The 14331-nt window shown below is 39.9% G+C and overlaps 1 protein-coding gene across 2 annotated transcripts in view; it reads right to left on the bottom strand.

Moving 5' to 3' along the window:
* Window positions 1–14331, bottom strand: part of LOC128832912 (macrophage mannose receptor 1-like) — a 53224-nt gene that overhangs the window by 11157 nt on the left and 27736 nt on the right. For both annotated transcript variants that reach the window (XM_054020617.1, XM_054020618.1), the window contains 10 exons: window positions 12224–12311; window positions 11527–11671; window positions 9770–9808; window positions 9495–9658; window positions 8486–8553; window positions 6956–7056; window positions 6000–6145; window positions 5731–5845; window positions 2804–3000; window positions 945–1047 (listed from right to left, as the gene is read on the bottom strand). In XM_054020617.1, coding sequence (XP_053876592.1) covers window positions 945–1047; window positions 2804–3000; window positions 5731–5845; window positions 6000–6145; window positions 6956–7056; window positions 8486–8553; window positions 9495–9658; window positions 9770–9808; window positions 11527–11671; window positions 12224–12311 — 1166 coding nt within the window. The remainder of the gene's footprint in view (window positions 1–944; window positions 1048–2803; window positions 3001–5730; window positions 5846–5999; window positions 6146–6955; window positions 7057–8485; window positions 8554–9494; window positions 9659–9769; window positions 9809–11526; window positions 11672–12223; window positions 12312–14331) is intronic.

Raw genomic sequence — 14331 nt, 5'->3', positions numbered from 1 at the left:
CAAACAGCAGTGAACACTTCTGACTGAAAACTGCATTTTCAGGCTGGGGAGGGTGGCATGGTGAGCAAAGTGGAGTAATGCAGTAGTAGTTTACATCTACAATTTTGAATTCAGACCTGGGTAGGCCAAAAGTGAGAGTGAGTTTGGTACCATTTCCCTAATCCAATACAGATCCACAACTAAATTAGATATAATTAGATTTTGCTGCTCAAGAGAAGATCAGACTAGTAGGACTGTTATAGACCCACCATGAGGTATACTCCAGTTGCTATGGAACTTTACATAACATTGGCACAGACCATGCCTAGATCAAACAAGTGCCACTGCATTACACCCTTAGCATTAGCAATAACATCCCCACGTGGTAAAACAAAAAAAGAAAAGTAGTATTCCAATTCTTAGTTGCTTTCACTATCATTTAGATTTTTTTTTTTTTTTTTTTTTTTTTTTTTTTTTGCAAAAACTTACGCAGATCCACTCTCTTAAGGATGCAAACACAAAACACTCTAAATGTTAAAGTCAAAAACCTTCAAAAAGCTGAGACTATTAAAGCCACATTCATGTGCCCTCATGGTTCCAAATGTTTGGAGAAAGGATGAATAATTAGGGACTGCAATACTCCTGCCCCTTGGTTCCATTCCAGTGATACAATGTCTGCTTCAGGGACCATGCCATGTACTCATGGCTTACGCACAAAGAGACATCTGGACAGATTTTGCAAAATGTTACTCTGAATGCTCCCTTCTGTGGCACGGGAAAGAGAACATGTGACCCTATATGTTTATTTTTATGGAGTGCACTAGTATCATTGAGGCAGAGAAATTCATATAATTTAAGAACGGGATTGATCTACAGTGCATACGAACCACGTTTAATCCACAAACAATTGCAAAATGAGTTTTTAATGTGTTTTTAGTTTGCAAAACTAGTGAAACAGAGCTCACCACTGTCCATCTGGCATATAAATCCTCTGTCTTCAAAACACGGTTCATCCTTCCATTGCCCTATCTTATCAAAAGGACCTGTTTTCACAACAACACAATCCAGCTATGGGAAAAAAGCATATATGAATTACTAAAAAAATGTCAGCAACAACGAAGAAAGCCTTTTCCTCCTTCTGGAGCTATAGCTCTGGGCAGTTTCAGTCCCTGTATTCTTGCACATTTGAATTCTGCTGGTATTTGGTGTGTAATTTATATCCAGCAACACCTTCTCCCAGGTGGCATTCCTTTACAAGCAGTTGCTATTCCTAGGGGCTGTTTCAGTGCAGCTACTTCCCCAGGTCTAGCCTCTGCCTGCTTATCAGTTTCACATTTTTTTTTTTTATTATTCTGGAGATACTGGAGAGATACTACTATTCTTGAGAAGAGAATTAAATACAAAAAGCAAATGTACTAAAATAGGACTATAAACATTCTGTCACGCCATCAGCTTTACTTGTTACCAATTACATTTCAGAGCACCAATTACATTTCACAGCACAATCAGGACCATTCTATCTCCTATTTAGTTAGGTCTTTGGGTAATAATGTTCACAAAGAGGGAAGGACAAATCAAATGACCAGACTGGTAAAAACTGAGATATTTTAAATAAAAACCCCACAGGTTAAAGATAGCATAATAGATAATTTACACTCAATTTCAAAAATGTGTAAAGTGTGTGTATGTGGAGAGGGGATGTGGGTGAGAGGGAGGATCAGAAAGTGAATAAACTGGTAGCAAACAAAAATAATAACGACATATTCCTTCATTTTACACTCTCCTTTTATTTTTGATCATTTGTACTGTTTTACTGAGGAAGGGAAAGATTCCATAGTAGCTAACAATCAGGGGCAGGTACCGGATGTGTGTGCATGTGAAGAATAAATGGATGGGTAAATGCAGAAGAAATTGGGAGAGGCGTGGAGTAAGTTGGGTATGGAGAATGTGTCTGTGGGTAGGCGGAAAGGCTGGGAATAGAGTGGTGTGAAAATGTAAGTTTTGAATGCAGGGAATGGATATAAGAGGGGTAAATAGGCAATATGTCAATGCAAATAATGTGTATTTGTGCGAGTGTATGCAAAATTGTGTTAATTAAAATATACTAATTTTTTATTTCAAATGTTGGCAGGGATGCATGAGGATTTTCCAAGTGTTAACTCACCATTAAACAATGAGCCTGATTGTCAGTTTCTAATTTCTACCAGTGCTACTTCAGAAATGTCTATTGACACTGAAATATCTTCAAACTAACTATTCTTTAAAAAGATTGGAAGTAAAATAAAAGTCGAATACATGTGGTCTCTTCCCATCTCCATAGATACATTTCTCTTTTTGTTACCCAGAAGCTCTTTCAAAACAGATGGTATCTCTTTTTATGTCAGTAATACATTCAAAAATGTTCTCCAAAACAAATAGCTAATAGTTTCCTCTTGTATCCTTGTGACTGAAGTCAGCCCATCTCTCCTACAACGTTTTAGAACATCCTTGCAAAATTGACTTTGTTCTTATATGAGAAATAGGGGAGTGATGAAAGCCACCATTTAAACTTTCCTATTACATCAACTGACCCTTGCAGTATTGCCATTCTATTCCCAAATGCAACAGCCATGAACACTGGCAAAACAAAGACGCCTACATAAGAAGTAAATTGAGCAGGTTATTTAAAATTGGATTGCCTTCTCCAATGAGTTTATTAAAACAATGAGGAGTCCGGTGGCACCTTAAAGACTAATAGATTTATTTGGGCATAAGCTTTCGTGCGTAAAAAACAACTTCTTCAGATGCATGGAATGTTTATTGGAAATCTCTAATTAATGTTTACCTGAAGCAGATTGTTGCCAGTCTCTGGCCGCAGAGAATCATATAGGATGATTTCTCCAACTACAGGTGAACCTGCAATCCAGTTGGTGTAGTAGACACCACTTCCATCTGCCCAAACAAAGTTGAGCTCAGAATTTATATCATTCAATCCAATCCAGGTATCAGTTTTGGCATCTTTTAAGTGGTAAGTGAGGAAAGCTGGAATAAAGCCAAATAAATGTTTATAGGAAAGGAAGATGCATGAGGAAGGAAGGGAAAGAAACCTGGCACATGCCTTCCTCTAATCAAGGAAGATGCCAGCATGTCCAGAATTAGGGCACAGTTACAACAAACAAACAAAATCTGCTTAATTATTTAATTTTAAATAATCTTGTAAATGCAACATTTTACATCTTTACATTAGTATCTGGCAGAGCAGAATTGGGCCAGAACCATGGGTCCAGGCTCTTGGCTGGGAAAAGGCTCAGAGGGCAAAAGGCTTGGATCTGTGGAGAAACACGGGTAAGGGCAAAGCAGGGCACCATATCTAAGGGCACTGAAAATCTACCAAGTCCTGCCTGCTCATATTGTTCACTCATGCGCTTGAATTTAACATCCATGTATCCGAATTCAGTGACTACATGGTGAGTTAGTGCACAACAAACCAGAATGTGTTTCTCCTTCAGTGTGGCAGCTTGCTGCGCACTACCTCACTCTATGTACACTGCTATGGTGCACTAAAAGTTCCCTAGCATGGCAAGGCACCCTGAGACGCCCCATAGTGGATAGCACCGTACCACACTACATTTAAAGATGAACATGAATGGCAGTAGGGGCAGGTGAATGGTGCATGAAGTTGGTCTTGTATTCAAACAGCTGCGATTAATACACCTCTACCCCGATATAACGCTGTCCTCGGGAGCCAAAAAATCTTACCGCGTTATAGGTGAAACCGCGTTATATCGAACTTGCTTTGATCCACTGGAGTGTGCAGCCCTGCTCCCCCGGAGCACTGCTTTACCGCGTTATATCAGAATTCGTGTTATATCGGGTTGCGCTGTATCGGGGTAGAGGTGTATGGTTGCCCCTTGGCCCGAGCAGTTAGCCAAAATTCAGGATTTTTTTCCATTAGGAGGAGAAATTGAGGACACAAGTCAGAGGTTTCTTTGGTGTAATCCTGTCTATTTATGAAGAAGGTACACAAAGTCCTGTTTCCCTGAGCACAGTAGAAACCAAGAGCAACAGGTAGTTTCCATGCACAGTACTTCCAAGCGTATCTTGCCAGTGAGTCCCGTGTCCAAGGATCTCTGGGTCTCTTCTCCTTCCCAGGGTTGCACTCATGACACTTCTCTCGCTGTTTGCTAGCTTTCTACATCCCCCTTCCCCCTCTACACACACAGACACACGTAAATAGGTGCCAGGTTTGTGAAATTTTTGGTGGGATCCTGGGGTCTGATGGTGAAGTCCTCAGTGGAGGTATAAGGGGCAAAGTCCTCTATACTTTGGAGCCTGGGGGTGGAGCCCCCCACGTAGGAGAAATATTTGAAAATATTCTCGGGACCCAGCTCCCTACTCCAGAAAGAGAAATGGCAGCTTATTAACCTGGGTTGGCCCCAGGGGGATCCCCCAGGCCTGGCTCCGGAATGTGACATGGCAGGTTGGTAACCTGGGTGGACCCTGGGGAAACCCCCGGACCTGGCTCCTCACTCTGGAAAGAAAGATTGTGGCTCAATAATCTGGGTGAACCCAAGGGGAGCCCCCAGACTTGGCTCCTTGCTCCAGAAGGAAAGATGGTGGCTAGGCAACCTGATTACTGAGCCATCTTCTCCCCTTCTGGAGCAGGCCCGGAAGTGGAAGATGTGGAGGAAACAGCATGAGGAGATGGCATCCTCGCCTCCTCCACCTCTTCTGCTTCTAGGCCAGCTCCAGAAGGAAAGATGGTGTTTCAGTAACCTGGGCTGTCCAGGTTATCAAGCTGCCATCTTTCTTTCTCACAGACCCATATAACCAGGTGCCCATTCACACAGCTCAATCAATCCTCTAGCCACTGTGTTTGCAATCACTCCCAGGATTTGCCATGTTGCCCAGTGCCCTGGCCAGCAGACTCTTATTGTTTCCAGCTATCACTATATGAAGGGGGTTTATTTGTTCCTTTCATTGAGCCTGAAAGAAGGATGCTTATCACACCCATCCACTTTAAACAGGTCTGTATTTGTCTATAGATCAGACATCCACTTGATGGCACCCATTAACACCTTCCAGAATAACAATATGTAGAGTTAATATCTTTTACTGGATCACAAGAAGAGCTCTGTGAAGCTCAAAAGCTCATCTCTTTCAGCAAGAAAAGTTGGAGGAATAAAAGATATGACCTCACCCACCTTGTCTCTCTCAGGCTATGGCTACACTAGAGGCTACACCAATGCAGCTGAGCTGCTATAAGCTCTCTGGTGTAGCTCTCCCACCGACATAGCGCTGTTCATACTGGTGCTTAGGTTGGTGGCTCGGGGAGGGTGGCTTATTCACACCTCTGAGTGACATAAGATATACCAACATAAGTGGTAGTGTAGACATAGCGTAAGTTTAGTGTCAGTTAGTTTACCCGCCTTTTTTTTTTTTTAACCAGTACACCACTAGACTAAACACATCCCATTTGGTGTGGCATGGGAATATGGGGTAAGCACAGAGGACCAACTTTTAGCACCACAACTACCACCACCACCCAATATACCTGGTGTTTGCCACTTCCATCTGCCTGGCTGGTATAATAAAGGACTTTTATGTGTTATCAAAATATATGTATTTCTTAGAAGGAAGGTTCATTAATTCTTTCACCTGAACAATAACAGGAAGAGATAGTATAATACACACTCCCCTATTTTGGCACGCTTTTCTTTGCAGGAATTGATTGTTGTCTCATCTAATCCCTAAAGGGTCTATGTACTGTACCTTGCACTTGCTCATTAGGTATGCTAGCCAGGTTTCCTCCAAACTTTACACAAGTTCTACGTGCAGGAATCCACATAACTCTATCTTCATATCTGGAGCCAAAAATTTTGTAACACTGGGGGGGAAAAGTCAGATATTTACTTTATAAGCAAAAGAAAATAGAAGCTAATTGAGTTGTATTAACTATAATATATAGTGTTCAAATTCAGATCTGAATTTCCCTTATTCTTATGATAAATGCAATGTATTGTAGATGTTTGCTACCATACCTTATTTCTAAACAAAAGCCAACTTTCAGGACACCCTCCTGGAGGAGAAGGTGCTGTCACAGCAAATGTTGCATTTACAGTACCACTACCATGCCTTTCACAGATAAAGGCATTTGGATTACCACAGTTGATATCATTCCACAAACCTAAAAGCAATTTAAATATAGAAAATAAGCCATTGGACGAGTTTGACATTTCTGGTGAAAATCTATCACCTCTCCATGTTTTTATTCCCCCTGGGAATGCCACAGACTGTGTGTCAAGTCAACGGTCACTAGTTCCTGTACTTGGAAAGTTTATTAACTACATCCCACCTGCAATGCTTGCATAAAGGCTTTGAGCCTGCTAATCCTTGGGTGATGCACAGTTTAGGTATCTGGAATCCAGCATAAGTGGGAACAGAGACTATGTGGGGGATACGTACAGTTAAGCAATTAGTGTACTGTCAGCCTGTACTCTCAGCCAAAGTTTCAAGCTTTTGAGCACCCATTTCCTTATTCTCATGAGCTCCAACTAAAAAAAGAGACGGAAACACAAACCTCCACATGCATATTAGGCACTTAACTATGTTCCCCATTCTTTAGCCAGCCTTACTCTGGTTACCAACTGGGGGGTGAAATCCTGGCTCCAGTGAAGTCAATGGCAAAACTCCCATCAACTTAAGTGGGGCCTGGATTTTGCCCTATTTGTCTGCAGAGCTGTAAACTTTTTAAAGTGGGCTGGATTCCCCTGCATGCCTGGTTCCATTCATCACTTTTTAGCTTACACTTTTGCCCAACTCTGCATTTGCCTGGGTGGGATATAACCCCCAAGAGTGAGAATCTTTTATTATGGGTACATTGTTTTTTCCCAAGTTATCTTTTCTACATATAAAAAGAGGGGAAGCCGGTTAACAAACATATGGGGAAAATATAGCCACACAAACACGTATACAAATGTCAAAATGTGTAGCTCACCAAAGCTTTTATACATGACCACACAATTTTCTTCAGCATTTGCATAGTTTGGCTCATGCTTTGCCCAGGCTACGTAGTGCACTGGGCTTCCATCCATCCAGCTAAAAAAACAAATAGCCTAGTAATTACTGGTTAAATTATACTTTGTTTTTACAAAAGAAATGATGCAAATCCATTTGTTTTATTATAGAAATCATTTGATAGAAATATCACAAGTGTATAAGTATATTCACTACTTTGCATATGTGATGTTAGGCTCAACTTCCATTAGGATTAAAGGTAGCTACATCTCTGCACATAAGGTAAAGAATACAGTATACATTTTATTTTGCATGGTGATTATCTCTGTATTCATAGCACTTACATTCCCAATAAAAAAACCCTTCATTAAGATGCAGGTAATTTAAAACATAATTAAACTCACTGATTTCAGAGTAACAGCCGTGTTAGTCTGTATCCGCAAAAAGAAGAACAGGAGTACTTGTGGCACCTTAGAGACTAACAAATTTATTAGAGCATAAGCTTTCGTGGACTACAGCCCACTTCTTCGGATGCATATAGAATGGAACATATATTGAGGAGATATATATACACACATACAGAGAGCATAAACAGGTGATTTATGCTAGCTTGATTATCACTTCAAAAGTTTTTTTTCTCTTAATTAATTGGCCTCTCAGAGTTGGTAAGACAACTCCCACCTGTTTATGCTCTCTGTATGTGTGTATATATATCTCCTCAATATATGTTCCATTCTATATGCATCCGAAGAAGTGGGCTGTAGTCCACGAAAGCTTATGCTCTAATAAATTTGTTAGTCTCTAAGGTGCCACAAGTACTCCTGTTCTTCTTTAAACTCACTGAGTTTACCTTTCAACACATAACATAAGTACCTCAAACCATTTTTATAACTCCTTTTTAAGGGTCATGTGATGGGATGAAAACCCATGTTAGCTGGAAAGGCGTTAATAGCCAATTAGTTACCTCTGTTGCATCCATGCTGTAATTAATTAGTGGCGTTTCAGCCAGAGGGGCCTGACTAAGCGGTATCCGGTGATAAGTTAATGAACATGGGGGCATCATCAAAGGGAGAGAGTTCAGTCTGAAGGGAGGAAACACATGGAGCAGAGTGACTCCTGTGAAGGGGCCTGAGACAGAGTCTGCAGGAGAATAGATACCTCAGGAAGGTAGCTGGAACTGGGGAAGAAGATTCTCGAGTAGCTGAGAAAGGAGATTGAAAACAGAGCCCCGAGGAAGGGCTGATTGTTGAGAGACTTTGGGACATTAGTTTGAGCTTTTGTTACCCCAAAGGGATTTGACTTAGCTGCTTCTCAGCCAGAAAGCTGAATTGCACACAGAGGCCTACAGGGTCATTGGAGATGAAAACCACTGCAACAGCTCACCAGGATACAAGGGGGGACACACTGATGATGATTGTGCACCCTACCAAGTCTCTTTATGAATCAATCCACTACATACAAGATGTTAACTACTCCATAGAATAAAACTAGATATTGCTTGTTTACTTACGTAAACTGTTGATCGACACTCAGAATTAAACCAATGAAATATGACTCCTTTTTGCCATTTCTTAAAATCTAAACACAAGAATGTGATTTTAATTTAATTCTTCCATATATATAACAAAAGCCATTTGATAAGAAAAGCAGATTATTTTCAAATTATTTGGATTGGAATAATCTTGTGAACTGTCTGTACAGCTGACAATGACTTCCGACTCAGTGGAAATATGGATCACATCTGCAAGAAGACAAACTTTTGCCTCATTAGCTTGAATGCTTTCCAGCTAGTTCTGGATGCCATACTGCTATAATCAAAGCAGTTAGAAATGGATCCAAGCCAGCCTGGCAAGCATATTCCTGATTTTAAGAGAATTCTTTTTTGGGCACTGTGTGCAGCGCTGCACAATGCCTCCCAGGAAGGAGATTATTGCCCTGGTGAGGCTGCATGGAAGGGTAAGTATTCCTTCCTTAATTTTAAGAAGAATCTAGTTTAAATGATTTAGGTTGTTCAGGGTAAAAAAGCACCTTTTTCTTTTAGATCAATCCCTAATTAACTGTGCCTCAAAATCTCCTTCTCTGCTTGTTCATATTCTTTCACACACCAAAAGCACCAGCCTAAGGTGGTGATTTTTTTTTGCAATAGTGATTTTATGATATTAGTAACTCTGTTAGTTCCCGCACTTGCAATGTTTTGAAAGTTTCAGGGGCCTGATTGGGCAACACCTGACTCAAGCAAAACATCCACTGGATTCAGAGGAGTATAATTGACTAAGACCAGGTATAGTTGACTTTTGAGCCTAATAAGTGGAGCAGCAGCAGGATCTGCCAGCTATTATTTTGAACATTTAATTTTCTGTTAAGAAGCTGCTTTATATATGTCCTTTTTCGATTAATATTCAAATTATTACAGACACTGTAGTGGAGAAATGATGTGAAAATGCACATTCTCCTGTATTTCATAAGCATATGTGGCATAGGCTGACTGTGCTGAATTAAGTAATAAAGTGTTTGCTTACATATTTCCATAGAAACTTTCTTTCACTATTGCTCTCAATGACAACAAGGTCTCCAAAATGCTTCTTGCAGAACTCCCTAGCTTTTTCCAACGGGACACTTTCTGTGCTGAAAAAATACTGCTTGCCCCCATATATAATCCATCCATCTTCAGTGACTTCATACTCTGCAAGATAAATAATGAAACTCCATGTTCTGTACCTTGTGTGTATTAAGGTAGGCTATTCTTGTTATACTGTACTATTCTCCGGGTAAGATGAAATAGACAGGAGCTTACTGGCAGGAGAGTTTGTTTGTTCTGGTTTAAGTAGTGTTCCTGTAAAGGAAATGAAAAATTAATTTTCTATGTTTTTGACATATGCTCATGATATTAAAGGAATTTTTTCATTCAGCAAAATATTATTTTGAGCCCCCAAGTTTTTAAGTTTAGAGAAAGCATGAATCCCTCCAATATACTGGATTTTAGCAATCCAACATATGAATTACACTATATATTACTTTTATATTTGTGTAATAAAATGTGTTTTATGGGGGGTAAAACTAACTTATGACTTTGGGAAGAGTAAGAGGGAAAATACAGTGAAGTAAGTGGTATGCTCCAAATCACTGGTATGTTCAGTTTGACTCCCCAGCTCCGACCACTTTAGCAATAATAGGAATGGAACTCTGCTGTTTCTTCCACTGCTGCTAGTCCTTTAACTATAGGGCTTCAAGATGCTCCAGGACTGAGGTACAACTGCTGGTGGCCTAGCACCTCTCAGCCCTACAGCAGATTTTGAGTCTTGCAGCTGGATAGGGGGCGGGGGAGTAGCCTGTCTACTCAACATTCTTACAAGTTGATTTGTTAGACAAAGACCTACTTAGATTGTCCTTCCAAAGATGTAAAGAGGGGAAGGACAGGACAGCTCGCTGCCTCCTTAAAAGCCTACGGGAGGGGAGGGATATTATGCAGAGGCCTGTACTCAAAGTTCTCCAAAGTAACAAAAGCCCAACTCAGTCTGTTACATAAAGTTGGTTATGAAAGTCAGCAAAAGTTAAAGCCAGGAAGACTGAATTAGTCCAAACACAGGTCTACTCCTACAACCCAAGGACTGTGTTGAAATTGCGACTGGTAAACAGAGGAGGATGGAACTGGAAATGGTTTTGATGGTATAATCTCAAATGAATGGACCAAAATTGGTGTGTTGGAAATTTGGCTTCACTGGTGGACAAAATGATGAGGTGGTGGGCTATTCTGCCCATCACTCCCTTTTGCGGTCCTTAAAAGAGACTTCAGAGGGAGGGTCAAAATAATTAGAAGAATGGACTTAAAGGACTGAACTTTACCAGCGTGGCTGCCACCCCTACCATCTCTTGGGACCCCAGGATCCACTGTGCCACCATTGGAGCTTCACTGTCCTGATCCCGAGAGATGTGCTGAATAGACAGGGCCAGAGAGAGGGACCCAGATGACTTTGCCACCTCCACCCATTCTGGCTAAATCTGGAATGCGAGACCCCTATCTCATGTGTCCTTTTCCTTCCTTATTTCTTCTCTTTTCTCTGTCTCTCTTTTTTATCTTCTGTTTAATAAGAGATGAGTTTAAGCAACTAAGACAATCTCTTTTGCAATACTCTTGTGAGCCTGTGAGTAATGAGGCAGCGAAAGCAACACCCTAAACAACCTGATGCTGATAGAAATTTACCAGGTCACAGAGTGGCTGATAACAGCTGGTGCTGTGTCTGTGCATCTACAACAGTGAGGTTGCAGGTAAGACTCAGCACCAGAGATAGAAGCTGCATTTTCTGTTTGCTGTTCTTTTCTGTCTCCTTTTCTGTGTGTTTTGGTCAATGAATGACTTTAATGACATTGTTTTAAGGTCTGAATTAACTCCATCTCATTATATCTTTGAGAACCATTGTGTCTCAGTCTCGCTGCATGTCCCCTTATGGAAAGAATGATTCTCAGGGTCATACCAATTTAATCTAATTAGTCCAGCTAACTGGTCATTGTTTTTTTGTTTAATATTCTAATTTAAAATAGCACGTAACCTACCTTTCTCTATTTGACAAATCCAATCGTTAAAATGTTCACAGTGTGTGTTAATCCAGTTCATGGAAAACTCTTCATTGACCGTTCCACAATATTCAATTCCATGCTCATTATTAGGTTCAGTATTATACCAGTTTTTGTACCTCATCTATAGTAGAAACACAATTTGGTTTTTATTTTCTTCTTAAAGAGGGACAAAAATTATGCTCTCACTGGCAAGAGAGGCGATAACACCCAGGTTTAATTTCAAGTCAGGCTCTTGCTTTTTGTGCCAACACCACAAGGATGTGTTAGGGAAGCAACATATTCAGCCTTTGTAAGAGATATCAAGTGGGGCTAAAAATTAATTGGGGAATGGGAACTGCATTATATATCTGCATGCAGTAACTAAATACATTTTGGACAGACTTTATTATATCTTTGTTACAGTAATATAATTGTCTCCAAGCCAGTAGTCAGGGTCCTTCAATAGTCCCTACTACCACCTGTTTTGATGGTATAATCTCAAAGACTAATGGGCCCCACTGGATTCCAGAACACACTGAGTGGATTGCTGTCCAATCATTTCACCAGTGAGCTGATGGCCTACTGGAATATTATAGTCATCTTCAGTCCATATCCCTACTGAACTGGCCCCCAGTCACTCCAAGGAAGATGAAGTTAGAAAGACAGCTATACGGCTAAAAATGAAATCACTCACTGGAGAGCCATCGCTCCAAAAAAAGCCCTCATCAGGATCCAGGCAAAATAAACCAATCCAGAAAGGCCGAAATGACAGTCCTTTGTCCCTAAAATGTGAGATAGAAATAGAATAGCACATAAATATAACAGGATATAGGTCATCATTATACACAATCAATGTTAGTACTTACAGCAGTTCAGCAAATTTGAAGGCTCTCTATACAAATCTCTCATATCTGTTGGAGGCTTAGAGAAATACTCAGAACTTTAAACCTAATAATTTAAATTAATTGAGTCAGGATCTGCAGATAAATATTCTGGTATATGGTAGTGAAGTGTTGACACACACCTCTGTATAGGAGACGCCTCAAATCTAAATTACCATCAACTAACTTTGATGGAAATTTTCAAAAGCAGAAAGCACAGTTAGGCGTCTAGCCCCCATTAATTTTCATAATCATCAAAGCAACGCAAAATATTCCCTTGTGTGACAAATGCTGATGAAAAAAATTGTTAACTTGTTATTCTTTTTTAATGTTTCATTGTTGCTTTCTTTTAGGAAAAAACGTCCACATAGATTATGAACTACTACTTTGTCTGAAAATGGTTTAGCAAATATTCTTTGATCGGATTACTAGCCTAGTGGATAGAGGGGACGTAGTTGATGAGATATATCTTGATTTTAGTCAGGCTTTTGATACAGCCTCACAGGATATTCTTATAAGCAAAGTAGGAAAATAAGATCTAGCTGAAACATGAAAGATGGGTGCACAACTTGTTGAAAGACCATCGTCACAGAATAGTTATCAATGGTTTACTGTCGGACTGGGAGGATGTATGTAGAGGGGTCCACTACTATTCAATATTTTCATTAATGACTTGGATAATGGAGTGAAGAGTCTGCTTATAAAATTTGCATATGACAGCAAGTAGGGAAGGGTTGCAAGAACTTTGGAGGGCAGGGTTAGAGTTCAAAATGACATTGACACATTGGAGAACTGGTCTAAAACCAACAAGATGAAATTCAATAAAGACAGTGCAAAGTAATACACTTGGGAAAAAAAATCAAATGTACAAATACAAAACGAGGAATAACTGGCTAAGCAGTAGCACTGCAGAAGATCTGGAGGCTATAGTGGATCACACATTGAATATGTGCCAACAATGTGATACAGTTGCTAAGAAGGCTAATATCATTATTGGGTACGTTAACATGAATATCGTCTGTATGACATGGGAGGGAATTGTCCCTTTGTAGTCTGCACTAGTGTGGCATCAGCTGTAGTACAGTGTCCAGTTTTGGGTGCCACACTTGGAAAAGTGGACAAATTGGAGAGAGTCCAGAGAAGACCAACAAAAAATGTTAAAAGATTTAGAAAACCTGAGTATGAGGAAAGGTTTAAAAATGGGTATACTTAGCCTTGAGAAAAGGAGACTGAGGGGGAATTTAGTAATAGTGTTCAAATATATTAAGGGCTGTTATAAAGAGGATGGGAATCAATTGTTCTCCACGTCCACTAAAGTTAGGAAAAGAAGTAATTGGCTTAATCTGCAGCAATGGACATTTAGGTTAGATATTAGGAAAAACATTCTAAGTGTAAGGATTGTTAAATACTGGAATAGGTCACCAAGGCAGTTGTGGAATCCCCATCACTGAAGGTTTTTAAGAACAGGTTAAACAAACACCTGTTAGGAACAGTCTAGGCCAGTGGTTCTCAACCAGGGGTACACATACCCCTGAGGATACCAAGAGGTATTCCAGGGGGTACATTTGCCTAGTTTTACAACAGGCTACATGAAAAGCACTAGGGAAGTCAGTACAAACTAAAATTTCCTACAAACTTGTTTATACCGCTCTATATATTATACACTGAAATGTAAGTAAAATATTTATATTCCAATTGATTTATTTTATAATTATATGGTAAAAATAGGAAAGTAAGCAATTTTTCAATAATAGTGCGCAGTGACACTTTTGTATTTTTATGTCTGATTTTTAACCAAGTAGTTTTTAAGTGAGATGAAACTTGGGGTTATGCAAGACAAATCAGACTCCTGAGAAGAGTACAGTAGTCTGGAAATTTTCAGAACCATGGACAGATATCAGATATATCTAGATATATTTGG

This window comes from Malaclemys terrapin, chromosome 2 (assembly GCF_027887155.1).
Source record: "Malaclemys terrapin pileata isolate rMalTer1 chromosome 2, rMalTer1.hap1, whole genome shotgun sequence".
Lineage (NCBI taxonomy): Eukaryota > Metazoa > Chordata > Testudines > Emydidae > Malaclemys > Malaclemys terrapin.
This window is presented reverse-complemented; position numbering and strand designations above follow the sequence as displayed.